Source organism: Elephas maximus, chromosome 3, assembly GCF_024166365.1.
Source record: "Elephas maximus indicus isolate mEleMax1 chromosome 3, mEleMax1 primary haplotype, whole genome shotgun sequence".
NCBI classification, from domain to species: domain Eukaryota; kingdom Metazoa; phylum Chordata; class Mammalia; order Proboscidea; family Elephantidae; genus Elephas; species Elephas maximus.
Genome location: NC_064821.1, coordinates 28,733,887 through 28,751,433, shown reverse-complemented (window position 1 = coordinate 28,751,433; position 17,547 = coordinate 28,733,887). Strand labels below are relative to the sequence as shown.

General features: G+C 48.3%; 1 protein-coding gene across 6 annotated transcripts in view; it reads right to left on the bottom strand.

The window, feature by feature from the left end:
• Positions 1-10,080: 10,080 nt before the first annotated feature.
• ILF3 (interleukin enhancer binding factor 3) overlaps positions 10,081-17,547 on the bottom strand; it is a 40,096-nt gene continuing 32,629 nt past the window's right edge. For 4 of the 6 annotated variants that reach the window (XM_049876882.1, XM_049876883.1, XM_049876879.1 and 1 more), the window contains 3 exons: positions 15,369-15,734; positions 14,318-14,446; positions 10,081-13,685 (listed from right to left, as the gene is read on the bottom strand). In XM_049876882.1, the coding sequence (XP_049732839.1) occupies positions 13,552-13,685; positions 14,318-14,446; positions 15,369-15,734 (629 nt within the window). In that variant the 3' untranslated portion in view covers positions 10,081-13,551. Of the gene's footprint in view, positions 13,686-14,317; positions 14,447-15,368; positions 15,735-17,423 lie in introns of those variants that run through there. The other 2 variants (XM_049876881.1, XM_049876885.1) reach the window with 2 other exon arrangements.

Below are 17,547 nucleotides of genomic sequence, written 5' to 3'. Positions count from 1 at the left end.
GTCCATCTATCTCGTTGACGGTTTCCCTCATTTATGTTGATCCTCTACCAAACAGCTAATTATCAGAGCTATAATTATCATAGGAGCCCTGGTGGCACAGCGGTTAAGAGCTTGGCTGGTAACCAAAAGGTTGACAGTTCAAATCCACCAGCAGCTTCTTGGAAGCCCTATGGGGCAGTTATACTCAGTCCTATAAGGTTGCTATGAGTTGGAATCGATTTCACGGCAGTGAGTTTCGAGTTATCATTTATTATTGTTGGAGCTGGAGCTAACATTTGAGCTGGCCAGCAGAGGGCACCACTGTCCCAAAATCCTTCCTCTCAAGAGACACACTTGCCTAAACTGGGCTGCTCTGGATAGACTGGGAGCCTCAGCCTCCTGTAAGAAAGTTAATGATGCCAGTTTTGCAGGGTGGTAAACAGTCCTCACTGAGCCATGCCTGAAAAATTCCCACCCAGGAGGACTACCTCAGGGCCTTTGCACTTGCTGTTACTTTTGTCTGCAACACTTCTTCCCATATTCTTCATGGCTGCCTCATATTTTTCACTTCTGTTACTCCACCTCAGAAAGCCCTGACTCCCCTCCATCCTAAGAACTCTCCACCCCCATCACTCTATATAACATCACCTGTAACTGGTAATATGCTTTTTCAAATTTCTACACATTTGTACATACACAGATTTTAATCCCCAGCACGGTTTTCTCTCTTGCCTTCCTGGCATCTCCACTGGGTGTCTACAGGCTTCCAATACAAACATGTTCAAAGCAGAGCTCTTCATTGTCTCCCCAAGCTTGCCCACGCCCCTCCATCTTTCCCTTCTCAGTAATATCAGCTCAGTTCTTCCGGCTCAGACCAGAAAATTCAGGATGGTCCTTCTCCTCTCACTGTCTCTCACTCCATACATCTGATCTGTCAGCAAATGCTGGTGGTTCTGCTTCCAAAATCTATTCAGAATCGAGCACGTAGCCTTTATCCTAGTCTCATCACCAGCATCTCTTACCTGGACTATTGCCTTAGCTTCTTCACTGGCCCTCTGGTTTCTGACTTTTACTCGCTACTATATATTTTTGAAGGAATTTTAAAGGAAATGCCTTTAACATTTCAGCATTATGATGAAAATTTTTTGAAGATGCCCTTTTTATATATATAAAGTAAAATGAAGATCCCTTCAATTCGTAGTTCACTAACAGATTTTTACCACTAATAAATGTTTGTCTTGTTTGGAAACCTTGGAGGCATAGTGGTTAAGAGCTACAGCTGCTAACCAAAAGGTCAGCAGTTCGAATCCACCAGGTGCTCCTTGGAAACCCTATGGGGCAGTTCTACTCTGTCCTACAGGGTCGCCACGAGTCAGAATCGACTCGATGGCAATGGGTTTGGTTTTGGGGTTTTTTTTTTTTTTTTGTCTTGTTTAATATATTTTTCGAATTGCATCAATTTATTTATTAACGGCTATTTCCATTCCTGACATAAACTCAACTTCGTGATGGTATAATCTTTTATACATTGCTATATTAGTTTTACTAATATTTTATAAATGTTTGCATCTCTTATAAATGACATTGTTGTTGTTAGGTGTCATCGAGTCAGTTTTGACTCATAGTGACCCTATCTACTATAGAACAAAACACTGCCCGGTCCTGTGCCATCCTTGTGATTGTTATGCTTGAGCTCATTGTAGCAGCCACTGTGTCAATCCATCTTGTTGAGGGTCTTCCTCTTTTTTACTGACCCTCTACTTTACCAAGCATGATGTCCTTCTCCAGAGACTGGTCCCTCCTGATAATGTTTCCAAAGTATGGAAGATGAAGTCTCACCATTCTCGCTTCCAAGGAGCAATCTGGCTGTACTTCTTCCAAGACAAATTTGTTCTTTCTTTTGGCAGTCCATGGTATATTCAACATTGTTTGTCAACACCATAACTCAAAGGCATCAATTCTTCTTTGGTCTTCCTTATTCAATTCCCAGCTTTTTCATGCATATGAGGCGGCTGAAACACCATGGCTTGGGTCAGGCACACCTTAGTTCTTAAAGTCACGTCTTTGCTTTTTTTAACACATTAAAGGGGCCCCTTGCAGCACATTTGCCCAACGCAATGCGTCATTTGATTTTTTGCCTACTGTTTCTACGGGTGTTTATTGTGAATCCAAGTAAAATGAAATCCCTGACAATTTCAAATTTTTCTTCATTTATCATGATATTGCTTATTAGTCCAGTTATGAGGTTTTTTTTTATGTTAAACTGTAATCCATACTAAAGGCTGTAGTCTTTGATCTTCATCAGTAAGTGCTTCCTTTTCACTTTCAGCAAGCAAGGTGTGTCACCTGCATAAAACAGGTCGTTAATGAGTCTTCCTCCAATCCCAACGCCCCATTCTTCTTCATATAATCCAGCTTCTCAGATTACTTGCTCTGCATACTGATTGAATAGGAATGGTGAAAGGATACAACTTGACACACACCTTTTCTGACTTTAAACATGTAGTATCCCCTTGTCTGTCCAAATGGCTCTCTCTTGATCTATGTACCGGTTCCTCATGAGCACAATGAAGTGTTCTGGAATTCCAATTCTTTGCAATGTTATCCATAATTTGTTACTCAAATGCCTTTGCGTAGTCAGTAAAACACAGGTAAACATCTTTCTGGTACTATGAATTATATTGGTCTGTAATTTTCCTTTCTTGCACTGTCTTTGCCTGGGTTTGGTGTTTAAAAAATTATGCTAACCTCACGAAATACATTGAGAAGTGTTCTTGCTCTTTCTATTCTCAGTAAGAAATTGTGCAAGGTTGGAATTTTCTGTTTCTTGCATATTGTATTGACTTCACTTGTAAATCCATCTGATTATGCTGTTTTTGTTGAAGGAATCTTTTTACCTTCTAATTTAATATCAGTAATGATTATAAAGGACTATTTAGTTTTTCTATTTTTTCTCAAGTCACTTCAGGTAAGTAGTATTTTTCTAAATTTCATTTAATCTGAATTGTCAAATGTATTAGTCGTTCCTAATATTCTCATATCATTTTCTTTCCCTATTTATGGATCTCAAATGCAGAGGATTGAGTTATTCATAGTCCTTGGATGATGGCACATTATTATCATAATCTCTGTAAGGCCTTTATTTTTCTCTCCCTCTCTCCGTTCTTTCCCCCTTCCCCCTCCTCTTTCTTTCTTCCTTCTCTTTAATCTCCATTCCTTTATCACCATAGCCTATCGGCTTGTGCGTGTGTGTGTGTTTTTGATGTTACAGTAACTACTCCTGCTTCATTTGAATTATGTGAGAAACAGAGTTTCTAATACTTGTGGAATACAGATTTCTGGATCCATGGAGGTTGAAATGACCCACCTAAACTATCGCCCTGAGATGAACCTTAAACTTTGAGAAAACTTGTCTTAATTAGTAAACAACATCTGCCTTGGACATTGTGATCTTTTGAAGAATTACCTATGAGCAGTCAGTTTTCATAAACAGCAACTCCAAAGATCAGACTAGAATCTATATTCTAGGGTAAATCAGTAATTATCTGGGCTGTTCTTCAAGAAAATGTTGCATGTCCATGAGTTATGTAAACGCTATTCTGGCTCTGTTTCCATGGCAATGTATAATTACTAACAACAGGCTGGAGTATAAGAATCTTTGAAAGATTGTTCTTCTTGGGAACATTTTTGACTCTGGTCAGAAAAATCATCCTGATTTGCAAATCATATATTAAATAAATTTAAATCAATATCTATTATTGCCTTAATATTATTTTTGTTTTAACATGATAACCCTGAAATATTTTTGTACATCCTATGACTTTGAAATTTTCTACCTTGTTTAAGATGCATCTCTAGAAAACAAAAGAGCTAGATTTTGTACTTTTTAAACCATTCCAATAGTCTTTGCCTTCTGCTGACAAGTTTAGTCCATTTACATTTACAGTGATTACTGATATATTTGCATATGATTCCATACTCTTATAGACTATCTATTTGTATCATTTCTTTGGATTGCTTTTCTCCTCCCTCCTCTCTTGCCTTCTTTTGAATCAGTCAAAATTTTTCCCTCTTTAATTTTTCTCAATTAATTTTTCCTACTACTGGACTAGAAGTTTTGTGCTATATGTGTTTATTTTGGTGAATGCTCTAGCAATCTTAAGATGCATACTTAACAAAGTGGAAATTAACAAATACTTACCATGATCCCAAACACCACAAGGCCACTAAAAAATTAAAATCAGAACTCAGGAGCCTTGTTTGTCCAGTGTTTGATATCTTGCTTGGATTTTTTTCCTCCACAAATTAGACATTATTATATAATCTCATACATAGCTGGACTATATGAATAACATGGCATCAGGATTGGTGGAAGACTCATTAGCAGCCTGAGATAGGCAGATGACAAAACGTTTTTTGCTGAAAATGAAGACAATTTGAAGCACTTACTGATTAAGGTGAAAAACTACAGCCTTCAGTATGGATTACACGTGAACATAAAGAAAATAAAAATTCTTATAACTGGTCAGCAAACAATATGATGATAAAAGGAGAAGAAACTGAAATTATCAAGGATTTCATTCTGCTTGGATCAGCAATCAATGCCCATGGAAACAGCGGTCAAGGAATCAAATGATGTATTGCATTGGGCAAATCAGGCTGCAAAAGACCTCATGAAAGTCTTAAAAAATAAAGATGTCACTTTGATGACCAAGGTGCAACTGACCCAAACCATGGTCTTTTCAATCACTTCATATGCATGTGAAATCTGGACAATGAAAAAGGAAGATGGAAGAAGAATTGACACGTTTTAATTGTGGTATTGGTGAAGAATACTGAATATACCAAACAAATCTGTCTTGGAAGAAGTACAACCAGTGTACTCCTTAGAAGCAAGGCTGGTGAGACTTCAGCTCACTTATTTTGGACTTGTTATCAGGAAAGAGCAACCACTAGAAAAGGACATCATGTTTGGTAAAGTAGAGGGTAGGGGAACATAAGGGAAACCCTCCATAAAATAGATTGGCACAGTGGCTGCAATAATAGGCTCAAACATACCAAAAGATTATGAGAATGGCGCAGGACCAAGTAATGTTTCATTCTGTTATATATAAGATTGCCATGAGTTGGAGGCAACTGGACAGCAACTAACAACAATGCCCAGGCCAGGCCCTACACAACTGAAATTAAAATCTCTGGGGGCTTGTCTTAGTTACCTAGTGCTGCAGTAACAGAAGTACCACAAGTGGGTGACTTTCAAGAACAGAAATTTATTTTCTCACTCTTCAGGAGGCTAGAAGTCCAAATTCAGTAGTGTACTTAAGGGAAAGGTCCTTCTTTGTTTATTTCAGCTTCTAGTAGCCAACAATCCTTGGAGTTCCTGGGTTTACAGATACATCTGCTTCTATCATCAGGTGGTGTGTGTCTTTCCCCATGTCTGTGCATGTCTATTCTGATCTTTTTATAGGTTTAGAACCCATCCTATTTGGGTATGGTTTAATTAACATAACAAACTAAACCTATTTCCAAACAGCATTCCATCCACAGGTAAAGGGATTAGGATTATAACATTTTTGGGGGGGGGGGGAAGCACAATTTAATCCATAACAAGGTAGAACTCAGTCATCAGATTGTTCTTTTAATGCCCCAGGCGATTCTAATATGCAGGTCATGGTTGAGTGAGACCCATTGGTTTAAGTTTCAAACTGTATCCCATTATTCCATCCAATCTGAGAGTCTTTGTCCTTTACATGAAGATAACCTCTCCCATGGAGCTCTGACCTGCTCAGTATTCTGGGGTACCTGAAGTTTCAGGGAGATTCTCTGGACTCTGGAAGGCCATACCATGGTTAGATTAATGGTTGATTGGATTAAAGGTTGTCCAGATTTGCTGTTCTGAAGCTGCTATATTCCCTACCTTTTTTGGCCACCCAATATCTGACCCCCTCCCTGTGTCTTGGGAGTATCAAACAGGCTGAGGCTGCCACTTTTGACAGAGGCTGCCTGTCTTAGTCATCTTGCACTGCTATAACAGAAATACCATATGTGGGTGGCTTTAACAAAGAGAAATTTATTCTCTCACAATCTAGGAGGCTAGGAGTCCAAATTCAGACCGTCAGCTCCAGGGGAAGGCTTTCTCTTTATGTGTCGGTTCAGGGGGAAGGTATTTGTCGTCAATCTTCCCATCGAGGAGCTTCACAGGACAGGGACCCCAGGTCCAAAGGACATGCTATTCTCCTGGCTCTGGTTTCTTGGTTGTATGAGGTCCCCAAGTCACTCTGCTCACTTCTCTCTTTTATATCTCAAAAGAGATTGACTTAAAACACAACCTAAGTTTGTAGATTGAGTCCTGCCTCATTAACATAACTGCCACTAATCCCATCTCATTAACATCATACAAATAGGGTTTACAACATGTAAGAAAATCACTTCAGATGACAAAGTGGTGGACAATCACACAATACTGAGAATCATGGCCTGGTCAAGTTGACACATATTTTTAGGAGACATAATTCAATCCATGACACTGCCAGTGCCGATATGTTCCCAGCCTCCTCTGCAACCAGGCAGAGGGTACAAGGCTCTGGCTCTACCAAACATATTTGGAATTAAGACAGTGATAAGAACCAGCAGACTCTCCTGGGACAGAATCCATCCGGGCCTGCGTTGTAAGTAACTACATCTGGTTTACAGAGATTAGTGACAATAAGACCACGCCAACTCAAAATTTCTGAGATGCAGTAAAGCTACACACAGGAAAATTCACAGGTGGCAGCAAATCTAGTTCCCTCTAACGTCCAGCCATGGTGAGGTTTGCAGAGTCAGGTATAGTCTCTGCTCAGCCATTACGACAGGGGTTTCTTCACTGGTCTATTTCTAGGGTGAGCTTTAGGGTAGTATTCCCACTGTGTAGCCTCCAAGCCTGGTTCTTTGCCCCGCTGGGAGATCTCTATGCCTCCTGACTTACTCTGTCACATACTGTTCAAACATAGACAAAAGTAGCAATAACTGTACAACAAATCCTTTGTGCCCATGACCCAGCTTCAATAATTACTAACACATGGCCAACCTCATTTCATTCATCCATCATTTCTAATATTTTAAAACAAACCCAAGACATTGTATTATGTCATCATAAATACTTTGGTATGTATCTTTGACAGACTTCTTTTTTCTCCATTACCACAATACCATTATCACCACTAAAACAAATAAAAAATCTTCTAATACCTAGTTTGTTTAACTATGTCTTTAAAATGCACTCCCCCTCCTTTTTTTTAAACAAATGAATTGTTTAAAATAGGGTCTGAAAACCGGTAAATCCAGTTGCTGTCAACTTCTACTCATGGTGACCCCATATGTGTTAGAGTAGAAATGTGCTCCACAGGGTTTTCCATGGCTGATTTTTTGGGAGTAGGTCACTAGGCCTTTCCTCCGAGGTACCTCTGGGTGGACTCAAAGCTCCAACCTTTTGGTTAGTAGCTGAGCATGTTAACCATCTGTACCAACCAGGGACTCCCAGGAATGAAGGAACAGGGTTTGAAACTCAGTTCTGCCAGTGCTCTGTGAAGCCACCCTTTTATATGGCCCTCCTAACTGAAGGACAAGGCAGCACAGAGCAGGGGCAAGAAACCTGAAAGCAGATTCAGGCTGTGCCACTCAGAGGCCATGTGAATTTGGACAGGTGACTGCCATTCTTTAAGCCTTGGTTCCCTCATCTTTAAAATGGGCTGAGGGTCATTGTGAAGATACACAGGGCTCAATTACACGGACGAATATACATTTAACAAATACTGATGGAGCATGCACTCAGTGCCAGGCACGGTTCCTGCTGCAGGTGACACAGCAGTGAACAAGGTAAATTGTATGATGTGTCAAATGGGGACAAGTGCTCTGGAATAAAGCGGACAGGGGCAGGAAGAAGGGATTGTTTGGGAAGCGACGATTTTAAGAAAAGTGGTGGGACAGGCTTCTCTGAGGTGAGATTTAAGGCCTTAAGGAGATAAGGGAGGAGCCATTTCGAGTCTGAGGGAGAGCAGTCCAGGGAGTGGGAACACTAACAGCAAAGGCTGAGGTTGGAATTTGCCTGGTTTGTTGGTAGTACAACATGCGGGTCGGTGTGGCTGGAGCTTGAGGGGAGTGAGTGGGAGATGAGAGTGGGAGGCGACAGCGCGAGGTCATGCAAGGGCCTGTGGGCCACGGCTTTATTCTGGGCTAAACGGAAGGCAGCGGCTTCCTGGCGGAGGTAGAGGGACGTGACCGCTATCGCCAAGTGGAAAACTGAGGGGTGGGGACACAGCAAACGCTCAGTGGCACCAGGTTAGGGAGAAAGCCTGCCTGCGTCCAGTGGTGGAGGCTTCCAGGGGGTGGCGAAAAAGAGGTGATAGGCGATAGAACAATGGCTGGGAGGGCTTGGGTCGCTCGGAGCTCTGACGTCCCAGGTGACACAAGGATGAGGCTTCAGCACCGCGGACAGCGCCAGGCGTTGCCTAGAGATCCGGAAGCGGCGGCCCAAGGCCGCCCAACCAGCCAAAGCGTCGTTTTAGCTGATTGCGCACTGACCACGTGGGCCCAATTTACCCTCCAGAGGCCTTGGGGGCGGAGCCTGCGGACTGGGCGCAGGAGGCAAAAAGGGTGTTTGGTAGTAGCTTTGTCCGCAGAAGCGGAGCAGGGAGGTTTCTGAGGGCCTCACGTGGAGGCCCTGCACAAGACCCTCAGATGTGCGGCTGCGATTCATGTTCGCAGATTATTCCAATCCTCTCTGCCAGGGTCCCCGAGGCTGCCCAGGGGAGCCCCGAGAACTGGATGCTAGATGGTTGGCAAGGAGCTCTGGTGGCACAATGGTTAACCACTGGGCGGCTATCCGAAAGGTCCGGTTTGAGCCTACCAGCCACTCAGCCGGTCAACTTAAGGCAGTTTCGATAGATTTACAACCTTAGAAACCCCCTGGGACAACTCTACTCTGTCCTACAGGGTTGCTATCAATAAGCATCGACTCAGGGACAACAGATGGTTGGACTTGGAGAGGGCACCGAGGTCTTGGGGCCCAGACAGGCAGGCAGGTGGTGGACTCCTGGACACCGAATGAGGAACCCAGAGCCCCGGGAAACAGTCAAGTGTTGAACACGTCTGACATTGAAATGAGGGTCCCAGGAGCCTGGAGAACGTTTTCTCTAGTTTACCCGGCTGGGGATTAGGGAGCTGTACTAATCCCGCTGTGATCTCACTGCCTCACGTGCCAGGTGCCAAGTACACTGAGCCTGGGTGCCAGCTTCAGGATAAAGACGCTGGTTCCTAGCATCTTGTGATACTGGAGGAGTGACCTGCGTGGCCATTCTTAGTATTCCCTCATACCCTGAGGCAAGGCGATCCTCCTCTCTGGGCCATGCAGTTTTTCCGACTTTTTGGCCTGGAAGCTGTTTGCTTACCAAATTGAGTGGACACCTAAGTAACAGAAATTCAAAACAGCAGTTCCAGAACTTAAGCCCCCTTGCTGGTCTCCCAGACTCAAACTCAACCCTCAGCCACACTTATTCTCTGCTCAAAAGCAGAAGCAGCTGTTCTGAAGCAGAAATCTGTCAGAGGGCTCCCGCTGCCCTCAGGATAAAAGTTAGAAGTCCACTCCTCTGCAGGCTGCCAGGACCCTGCACGGGATGGCCTCTGCTGACCAACCACCCTTCTTATCACTCCTGCCTTTTGCAGTCAACGGTTCAGCCACCTGACTTTCCTCTAAACTTCTCCTCCCCTAACTCTAAAATTTTGCACTCCCTGCCACAACTGGTACAGGAGCCTTAGTGCCTTGTTGGAGGTCCTTGGACTGGTAGCTCCACGGTCAGAGAGTAGGTTTGCTTTCATATTCCCAGCGGCCAGCACAGGGCTTGGTACATTAAAAAGTCGCTGTTAAGTCAACCTGAGACTCACGACTACCTCATGTGTATCAAAGAACTACGCTCCTCCAATGCCTGATTTTCAGAAGTAGGGCACTAGGCCTTCTTCCAAGGCACCTCTGGGTGGACTCAAACCTCCAACCTTTCAGTTATCGCATTAACCGGTTTGCACCACCCAATAAACATACCCTGAGTAAATCAAACGATAAAGAAGTGAGGTCTCCATTTTATTTGGAACGGATTAGAACAGGCATGCAGGCTCCCAAGGACAGCTGTGCACTTCTCTGGAATTTTGTCTAGCGGTCCCAGGACAGGACTGCATAGGGTACTGCAGCCCAGCACTCACACCTGGAGAATGGACACGGTGGAGCAGGCACTGCAGACCACACAAGAGTGGCCAGTGATTTGAAGGAGAATGTTTCTCTACCAGGGAGAAGGGTAGATGAACAACTGGGCGTCCAGTGATACTAACCCAGAACCACCAGGGTCCTGTAGCGTGTTCCCTCGGTCATGGGGTCCTTCTACCTTTCCTTCAAACGTGGCTGTGTCCCTGGTCACTTGGGTTACCCACCCAAGTAACCCATGCTGACTAGCTCACTGAAGAAGTGCATGGAAGGCAACAGGCCTGTGACGGCTCTTGTCAGCTTCAAAAGTGTGATGCACCCCACTGCCAAGGCCTTCTCTCTGAACCCAAGTTCCTGGGTGGCAGGACCTGAGGGCTGGCATGATGCCGCTGGGCGGCTGCATCACGGGTGGAGAAAGGGTACCAAGGGCTCCATGCTCACAAACTACTCGTGGAATAAGCACCTGCCATTTCACCCAGATGCTGGTTCTGTGCCGTCCACAGGCCTGACCACATTGATGCTGGCTGTGCTGACAACCTGCTGGCCTGGTACGCGGAAGGTACCTTTGGACTATATACCTCCTGCAGCTGGGGGAGAAATCCTCACTCCACTATGTAGTGGGCTGAATGGTGTCCCCCAGACACTCTCTATCCCTAACCCCTAGGAACCATGAATGTGACCTTATTTGGACATACGGTCTTCGAAGATTTAAGAGGCCGTTCTTATAAGGAGACACTGAGACACAGAAACACACAGGCTGAAGGTCATGTGAAGACAGGCAGAGACTGGAGTGATGCGGCTGCAAGTCAAGAAATGCCAAGGATTGCCCACAGCCACCAGAAGCAAAGAATGGATTTTCCCTCAGCAACTCCAGAAGGAACCAGCCTGGCAACACTTTGAGTTTGGACTAGAAGGGCTCCAGAACTGAGAGGATAGATTCCTGTTGTTTTAATCTACCAAAACTTGTGGCGAATCATTACAGCAGCCTTAGGAAAGTCATATACACACCCCATACAACCGTGGTCATATATTCCTGACTCGGGGCTGTGAGCTGCTTCCTCTCATACTGTCCTCTGCCTGAACATCCACTTTCAGGTTAATAAAACTCTTCTTGGCTCTCAGAGAGACGTGGGCCAGGCCCGTGGTTTCAGACGGGCAGTCTCCTCAGTAGGACAAGCCAACCAGGACAAAAAGCTCTGCCACCACGTCCCGGCACACTGAGGACTTGTCTGCAGGTCAAGACAGCCTTTCCCACTCCCTTCCTGTGTCTCTGCATTCAGAAAGTGCCCAGTGGTGGTTGCTGCTTGGGAAACGGACTATACAGAAGGCCCGTGTGGAGAATACCAGCGCTTGTCCGGTTTCAAAGTATTTGGTAGGTGGGGCAGGGTGCTGCTCCTCAGGTCTGAATGACTCTGTTCCCTCCTGTATCCTCTTGTCTCAAACACAAGGTACCCACTGTCTCCTGGGGGAGGGGCGGCAGTCTCTTGTCAAAGGCCCTGGACATGTCTGAGAAAGGAGACAGGTCATGGACACTTTCCATCAAAGGTCCTGAGATCACAGGGGGGCTTCAGGATGGCTTGAACGTTCGTGCTGTGGACCACCTGAGCCGTGGCCCACACAGGGGGCCCTTGGGCCTCCTCTGCTGTAGCAGAACTTCTCTCCCTCAAGATGACAAACTTCATCCCGTGAAGGCACGCTTTGATTTTCTGCACCACTGGATGATCCTGAGTAAAAAAACAGTCCTCACTTCTGATGGCCATGGTTAACCAAGCATGAGGCCAGGGGCAACCTAGGGTGCTGACCCAGAATGGTGCCTGGTCTTAGAGGATGGAGAAGCAGCTGAGGCCACAGGCAGCTGGCAAGCTCAGAGGAGGCCCTATAGGGCAGCCCAAGGTACAAAGCTGCAGTCCCAGGCCTGGGTAAAGGCCAATCCAAGTGCCACTGCTACCTCCGTCTGCAGGGCAGACTCAGAGTTGAGGAGCACTGCCCTAGGCTAGGGCTTTTCCTCCACCACACTGTTGACACTTTGACACAGAAGGTTCTTTGTGGCAGGGGCTGTTCTATCCAGAGTAGAACGTTCAGTAATCTACTCTCTAGATGCCAGGAACACTCCTTAGCTGTGACACATGTCCTTCAAACACTGCAAAACGTCTCCTGGGGAGCAAAGCCGCCCAGGTTGAGAACCACTGGCACAGAGCTGACCACTCCCCAGTGTGAGCTTCTGAGCAAGGACAGCCCCACAGAGACAAGGTTGTGGCGGCAGGAGACACCAAGCCCCATCCCCAGCAGAGATGTTGGTGTCGCCCAGGTCCTAGAGTGCTTGAACCAGACTCAATTTGCCCTTCTCAAGTCAGGCTACACCTACCACTGGAAGTACCAAGCCTATGAGAAACTCTTACTCCACGGTGACGTGAAATCGCATTTGAAACCACAAAGGGATTCACAGAGCAGAAAACAACACGTGCCCGAATTTTGTGATCGGACCTCAACTGTCAGACTGCTTTGAACTGTGAGCTGGGTGCCAGATGGAACAAGGAGTCCAGAAGACCCGTTACTTCCAAGCTTGGGTTGATGGGGAAGGGAGGACGGTGAGCCCCTAAACCGGGGTGCTGGCCCTTGCCAGCCTCGGACTAAAGGCATCAAGAGGCCTGGAGCTGGACCCTGTCTCCTGACCAGGGACTAGCTGCTGCCCCCACCGCCCCCCCAGCCCGCCTTCCCTCGAGCGGGACGAAGCCAAAGACTCTGCCCATGACACTGCCAGCGGGTCAGATCCCCAGGCCTACGACGGGCAGAGAGTTTTCTTTTTTTTTTATTTGTCTACATTCAGCTTAATTCAGATGTACTGCCTGAATGATCCAGACATACGAAAAGAAAACCCCACTCTTTCCCACTGGTTTTTAAAATAAAATCTTCACTTATAAAACTGAAACACTAAAGCATTAAAATACAGAAAGCTCGTTTAACTCACTTCACAAAAGCATTAACAGATGTTGTATCCCTTCCGTAACTATTTAAAGACAAACTGAGTTAACACTAACACCAATTGTAAATAGACAGAGGGATACTTAACTGCAAGAACTCAAAAAACTCTACTTGGACAAAGTTGTGATGGTAACTAACAAACCATTGAAGACACGGAGTCCCAAACACGGCTAAATATGGGTCACAGGATGGGTCACGGGAGTGACCAGCTGCACCTCACAACACGGCAACGTGGAACCAGGGAGGGGGAGGGCGAGAGGGCCTGGAGGAGCTGGTTGACATGTTAACTGTGATGCAAAAAACTGAATCTTCCGATGGGGTGTAAGGACGGTACAATTCTTCACCCCACAGGGAGGGGTTTATCTGTACTGGTAGTTCATGCTGTGGTCTGCGTTTCTGCCATAGCCGCCCTGTGACGACTGGTAGGAGCTGGGGGGGCCGCTGTAGTTCTGGCCGGACCCGGGGGAGTTGTAGTTCGACTGTGACGAGTAGCCTATGAGAGAGAGGTGTGGGTTAGAGGCAAGGGGACGGGCCTGCCTGGGCAATCAGGGCTCAGAACACCAGCCAACACCAGCGAGCGTGGTCCTGGCCAGCAGCTCTGCCTAGTACCCTTCACGCATCATCAGCTTTCACCATCACCCTCAGAGGGGGACCAGTGGGACCCTGGTATGGGGCAGCAGAACTGATGACTTGCCCACTCAGACTCGTCTGCAGCGGGAGCTGTAGCCTGGGTCCCTGACCACAAGGCTAAACTCTCTGTTACACATTAGATGCTTTGGCCTCACAGTGCTGTCAACATTTCTTCTAACAGGTGCTGACATTGAAAGGACGGCAATTCTATGAGCCAAGTCTGGATTTCCACCTTCACCTGACGGGCCTGAGAAGCTGGGGTGTCTAAGCCAGTGTCCTCACAGGGCCCGTCTGAAGGAGCCAGTGTGCCCCGTGCAGCCCCATCTCGCACTCCCTATTCGCACCTCACACAAGCTGAGGAGCAGCTGACACTACAGCCCTGCCCACTTGGCACTCTGCTCGCACCAGGCCCACAACCCTCATCACATCAAATGCGTTGCCCCAGCTGGCTCTGAGCTGATGGCCCCCATGCTGTGCCACCTGCTCCAGGCCCACCTTGTTTGCCTTGGTATGAGGAGCCGCCCCCAGAACCTCCGCCGTAGCCCCCATGTGACCCTGGGTTGTAGGACGACCCGCCTGAGCCGTAGCTGCTCCCGCCACTTCGGCCTCCACTACCACTGTAGTCTGGGGGAGAGAAGACAGCGTGGTTAAAGGGCCTCGGGGAGGACTCACGGCTGGGGAAGGTTGGGGGCCTCTGTGGTACACTGCTGGACTTGGCAGGCCTGTGGCAGAGACCCTGGGCCTTTGCAGATCTCCCTGTCCTGACTGCTTAAATTGAGCACAGGCCATCCCAAGGAGGAAGTGCAGTAGGCAGCCAGTGCCCTGCAGGTTACCTCACCCTGGGTCAGGTCGTCACCAAGTTCAACAGCAGAGTTCTGTCTTGCCTTCCCGCCTCCATCTCCAACCAACCAAAGCTTCCTGGGAGCTCAGGAACAGCATGGCCAACCCCTCCCCTCCCCACACACACAGCACAGCATCTTTACAGTCTCCAGCCTCACTGCTGCCTGCTGTTCCATCAGCAAGACCAAATGCACACCGATCTTCCCAGCCAGGCTACCAGTGCACCCCCAGCCTGCAGGGCCTGTGTGTAAAGTAGTGTGTAAAGTAGAGGAAGATGTGCAGCTGGAGAGCACTAGCAGGGAAGGACATTCTAGCCCACAGAGAAAATCACTCAGGCTTTTAGGGGCTAGATGCAACACTGTCTTGAAAGCCAAGCTCAGGAGGTCACTTTCACAACCATCCAGCCTGGACTGGCAAGCTCCACCCTTCTGCCCCAGCCTCAACCCATGGCCTCCGGGACATCAGGACAGAGGCCTTACCTACACCTGCCTTCGGAGAGTGCAACGGGGAGGGAACGACAGAGACCTGGGCCATGGGGATCCTGCCCCCTGGATTTTCTCAACACCCGCCCTGCAGCCAGCACCGCCTGTCCTCCTTCTAGTCCCTCCGCCAGGTCTGGGCAGTGCTGGGTGTCCGCCACTCCACGGGATGAGCCGCTGGGCCCCGGAGCCCTGGCCAGGCCGAGGGGCACTGGAAGCCAACTCACTGAATTTGCTCTCGTAGTTGTAGTCTGATCCACCCCCGCCCCCGGGGGAGTTGTAGGAGTTTGAGTAGGAGGAGTAGTTGCCTTGTCCATGATTGTAGCCTTTCTGTTTGCCCTGTGGGGGGCCGTAGTTGCTGTACTGGCTCTGGTTGTACGACTGCTGTTGGCCTTGGTGGGATTGGTAGCCAGAGCCGTAGGAGGGCTTCTGCTGGCCCCCGTGGGGTTGCTTCTTTCCTGCATGTTTCGGAGGCACCGGTGAGTTGTAGTCATCACCTTGGTAGTAGGAACCGTAGCCAGAGGAGCCACCACCGCCCCCGCCGCCGCCACCACCAGCATTCCCAGAATGCCCTCCGTTGCTGTAGAATTGACCTAAACAGGAAGGCAGCGGGTCAGGCGTAGCATAAGGAAGGGCAGGGGGAGGGGAAGGAAAGGAAAAGCCGCAACTGTGGGCCCTGAAGGCTGACCCACAAGCACCTGCCAGGCCAGGGGCGAGTCGGGAGCCTCATTTGCTCCATCCACAGGTGGCTGCCCGAGGCCGAGGGAAAGAGGAAGGAGAGAGGAGCAGCAGCTCCGTTCATCACAGCAGCCTGGTTGGGCTGGCCCAGCCTTCAGCTCCACTCACCATCAGCGGACGAGAACACTGGATCTGTGTCAAGCAGCAGCAGGCAGCACGCCGGCAGCAGCGTACGCAGCGGATGTCAACATTACAGTGAGATGGAATCCGAGCACTGCATGACATTCATGGCTAGCTGCTACTCAGATGTCCCCAACGGTGACAGGAAAAGCAAAGCCTCGAGCACAGCTGGCCGCCCCACCTCCCCCAACTGTGCTGGGAAAAGGTTCTAGCAGTCACAGGCTTGGATGATGGCCCTGGAGATGCTCTTTAACGAGGCTCCAAACACCATAATCATTCTTAGGAGACCAACTGGTCTGACTCGGTCCTTGGAAGAACAAATCGAGACTTGGTCAAATGACCTGTGGTGTCTCCCTGGTATCACACGTGACTCAGAGGAGGATTCCAAACCTTAGGGGGAAGGGAGACTGGGTAACGTTGGAACCAGAAATGTCCAGGATGTGGCCTGAGCTGCAGTCATGGGGACCACCCAGAGGCCCTTCCTTCTTCCCAGCACAGCTGCTGGGCATGGGCAGGACCAAGCAGCAGGACTGACAAGCGTGCAGTGAGGCCGCCACATTCTCAGGCCCTGAAGCTGAGAATGCCACGGTGAAGAGCTCCCCTTCTGGTCACCAGGTATGACGCCCCAGGACACATTTGTCAACACAATGCCCCACCAGGGACTCGGGTTGATTGGAGGGAGAAGGGGCTCAGCTCAAGCCACACTTCAGTGGAACCCTTACCAAAGAGCCCTCCTACCAGTAGTCTCTCAGCAGGGGCGGGAAGGCTCAGAGGGTAGAAGAGGCTGGAAAAGGGGAGGACGGGCAGTGTGGGTGGCCTCCTACCCCAGCCGGGCAATTCCCAGGCTGAAACAGGTGCAGCAGAGCTGCTGGACTTCTTGGAACAGGTGGCCTGAGCACACAACCACCTTTGCCAGTCGGCACTGGCTCTGCCCAGATGGCCAGGGCTGGCGGGGTGCTGCTGGCTTCGAGTCTGCCCTGTTGTGCCCAAGCTGGGTAGGAGGGCAAGGGGATGCTCCCACACAGCCGGTCCTTCCTTCCCCAGTTCAGCACCAAGTGTGCCAGGCCTTTGGAGTCCTCACAGGCCTCTACCCACTGGGGATGTGCACTCCACACTGGTGTGTCTTGGGCCGTTTGAAGGAGAATTTGGATAGAACTGGTCAGCCAACTTCAGTTTATTTTCTTCAGGCAGCACTCCCCACCCCACCCCAAAGCCAAAACACCAAGGAGAAGGACGTGTTCCACAATGCAGAAAGCACCATGCGAAGGCTCGGTGAGGAGACCGGAGGATAGAAAGGTCCTCAGATTCACCCCGAGTCCCCTCAACTTCCGCTGTCCCAGCGTCCCACACTAGGCCCCACGGCTGAGCAGTGACTCCACCCCCTCCCCCCGCCCCGAAGCACATGAATGAAGACACCAAGTATTGAGGGCTTGTTGCTTTTAACATGTATTGATTAAAAAAAAAAATAAAGGGTGGGGGAAGTTTTCAACGTCATTCAGGATAACTATTTCCTGGTATCAAAAGACATTATTCTCAAACAATAACGTT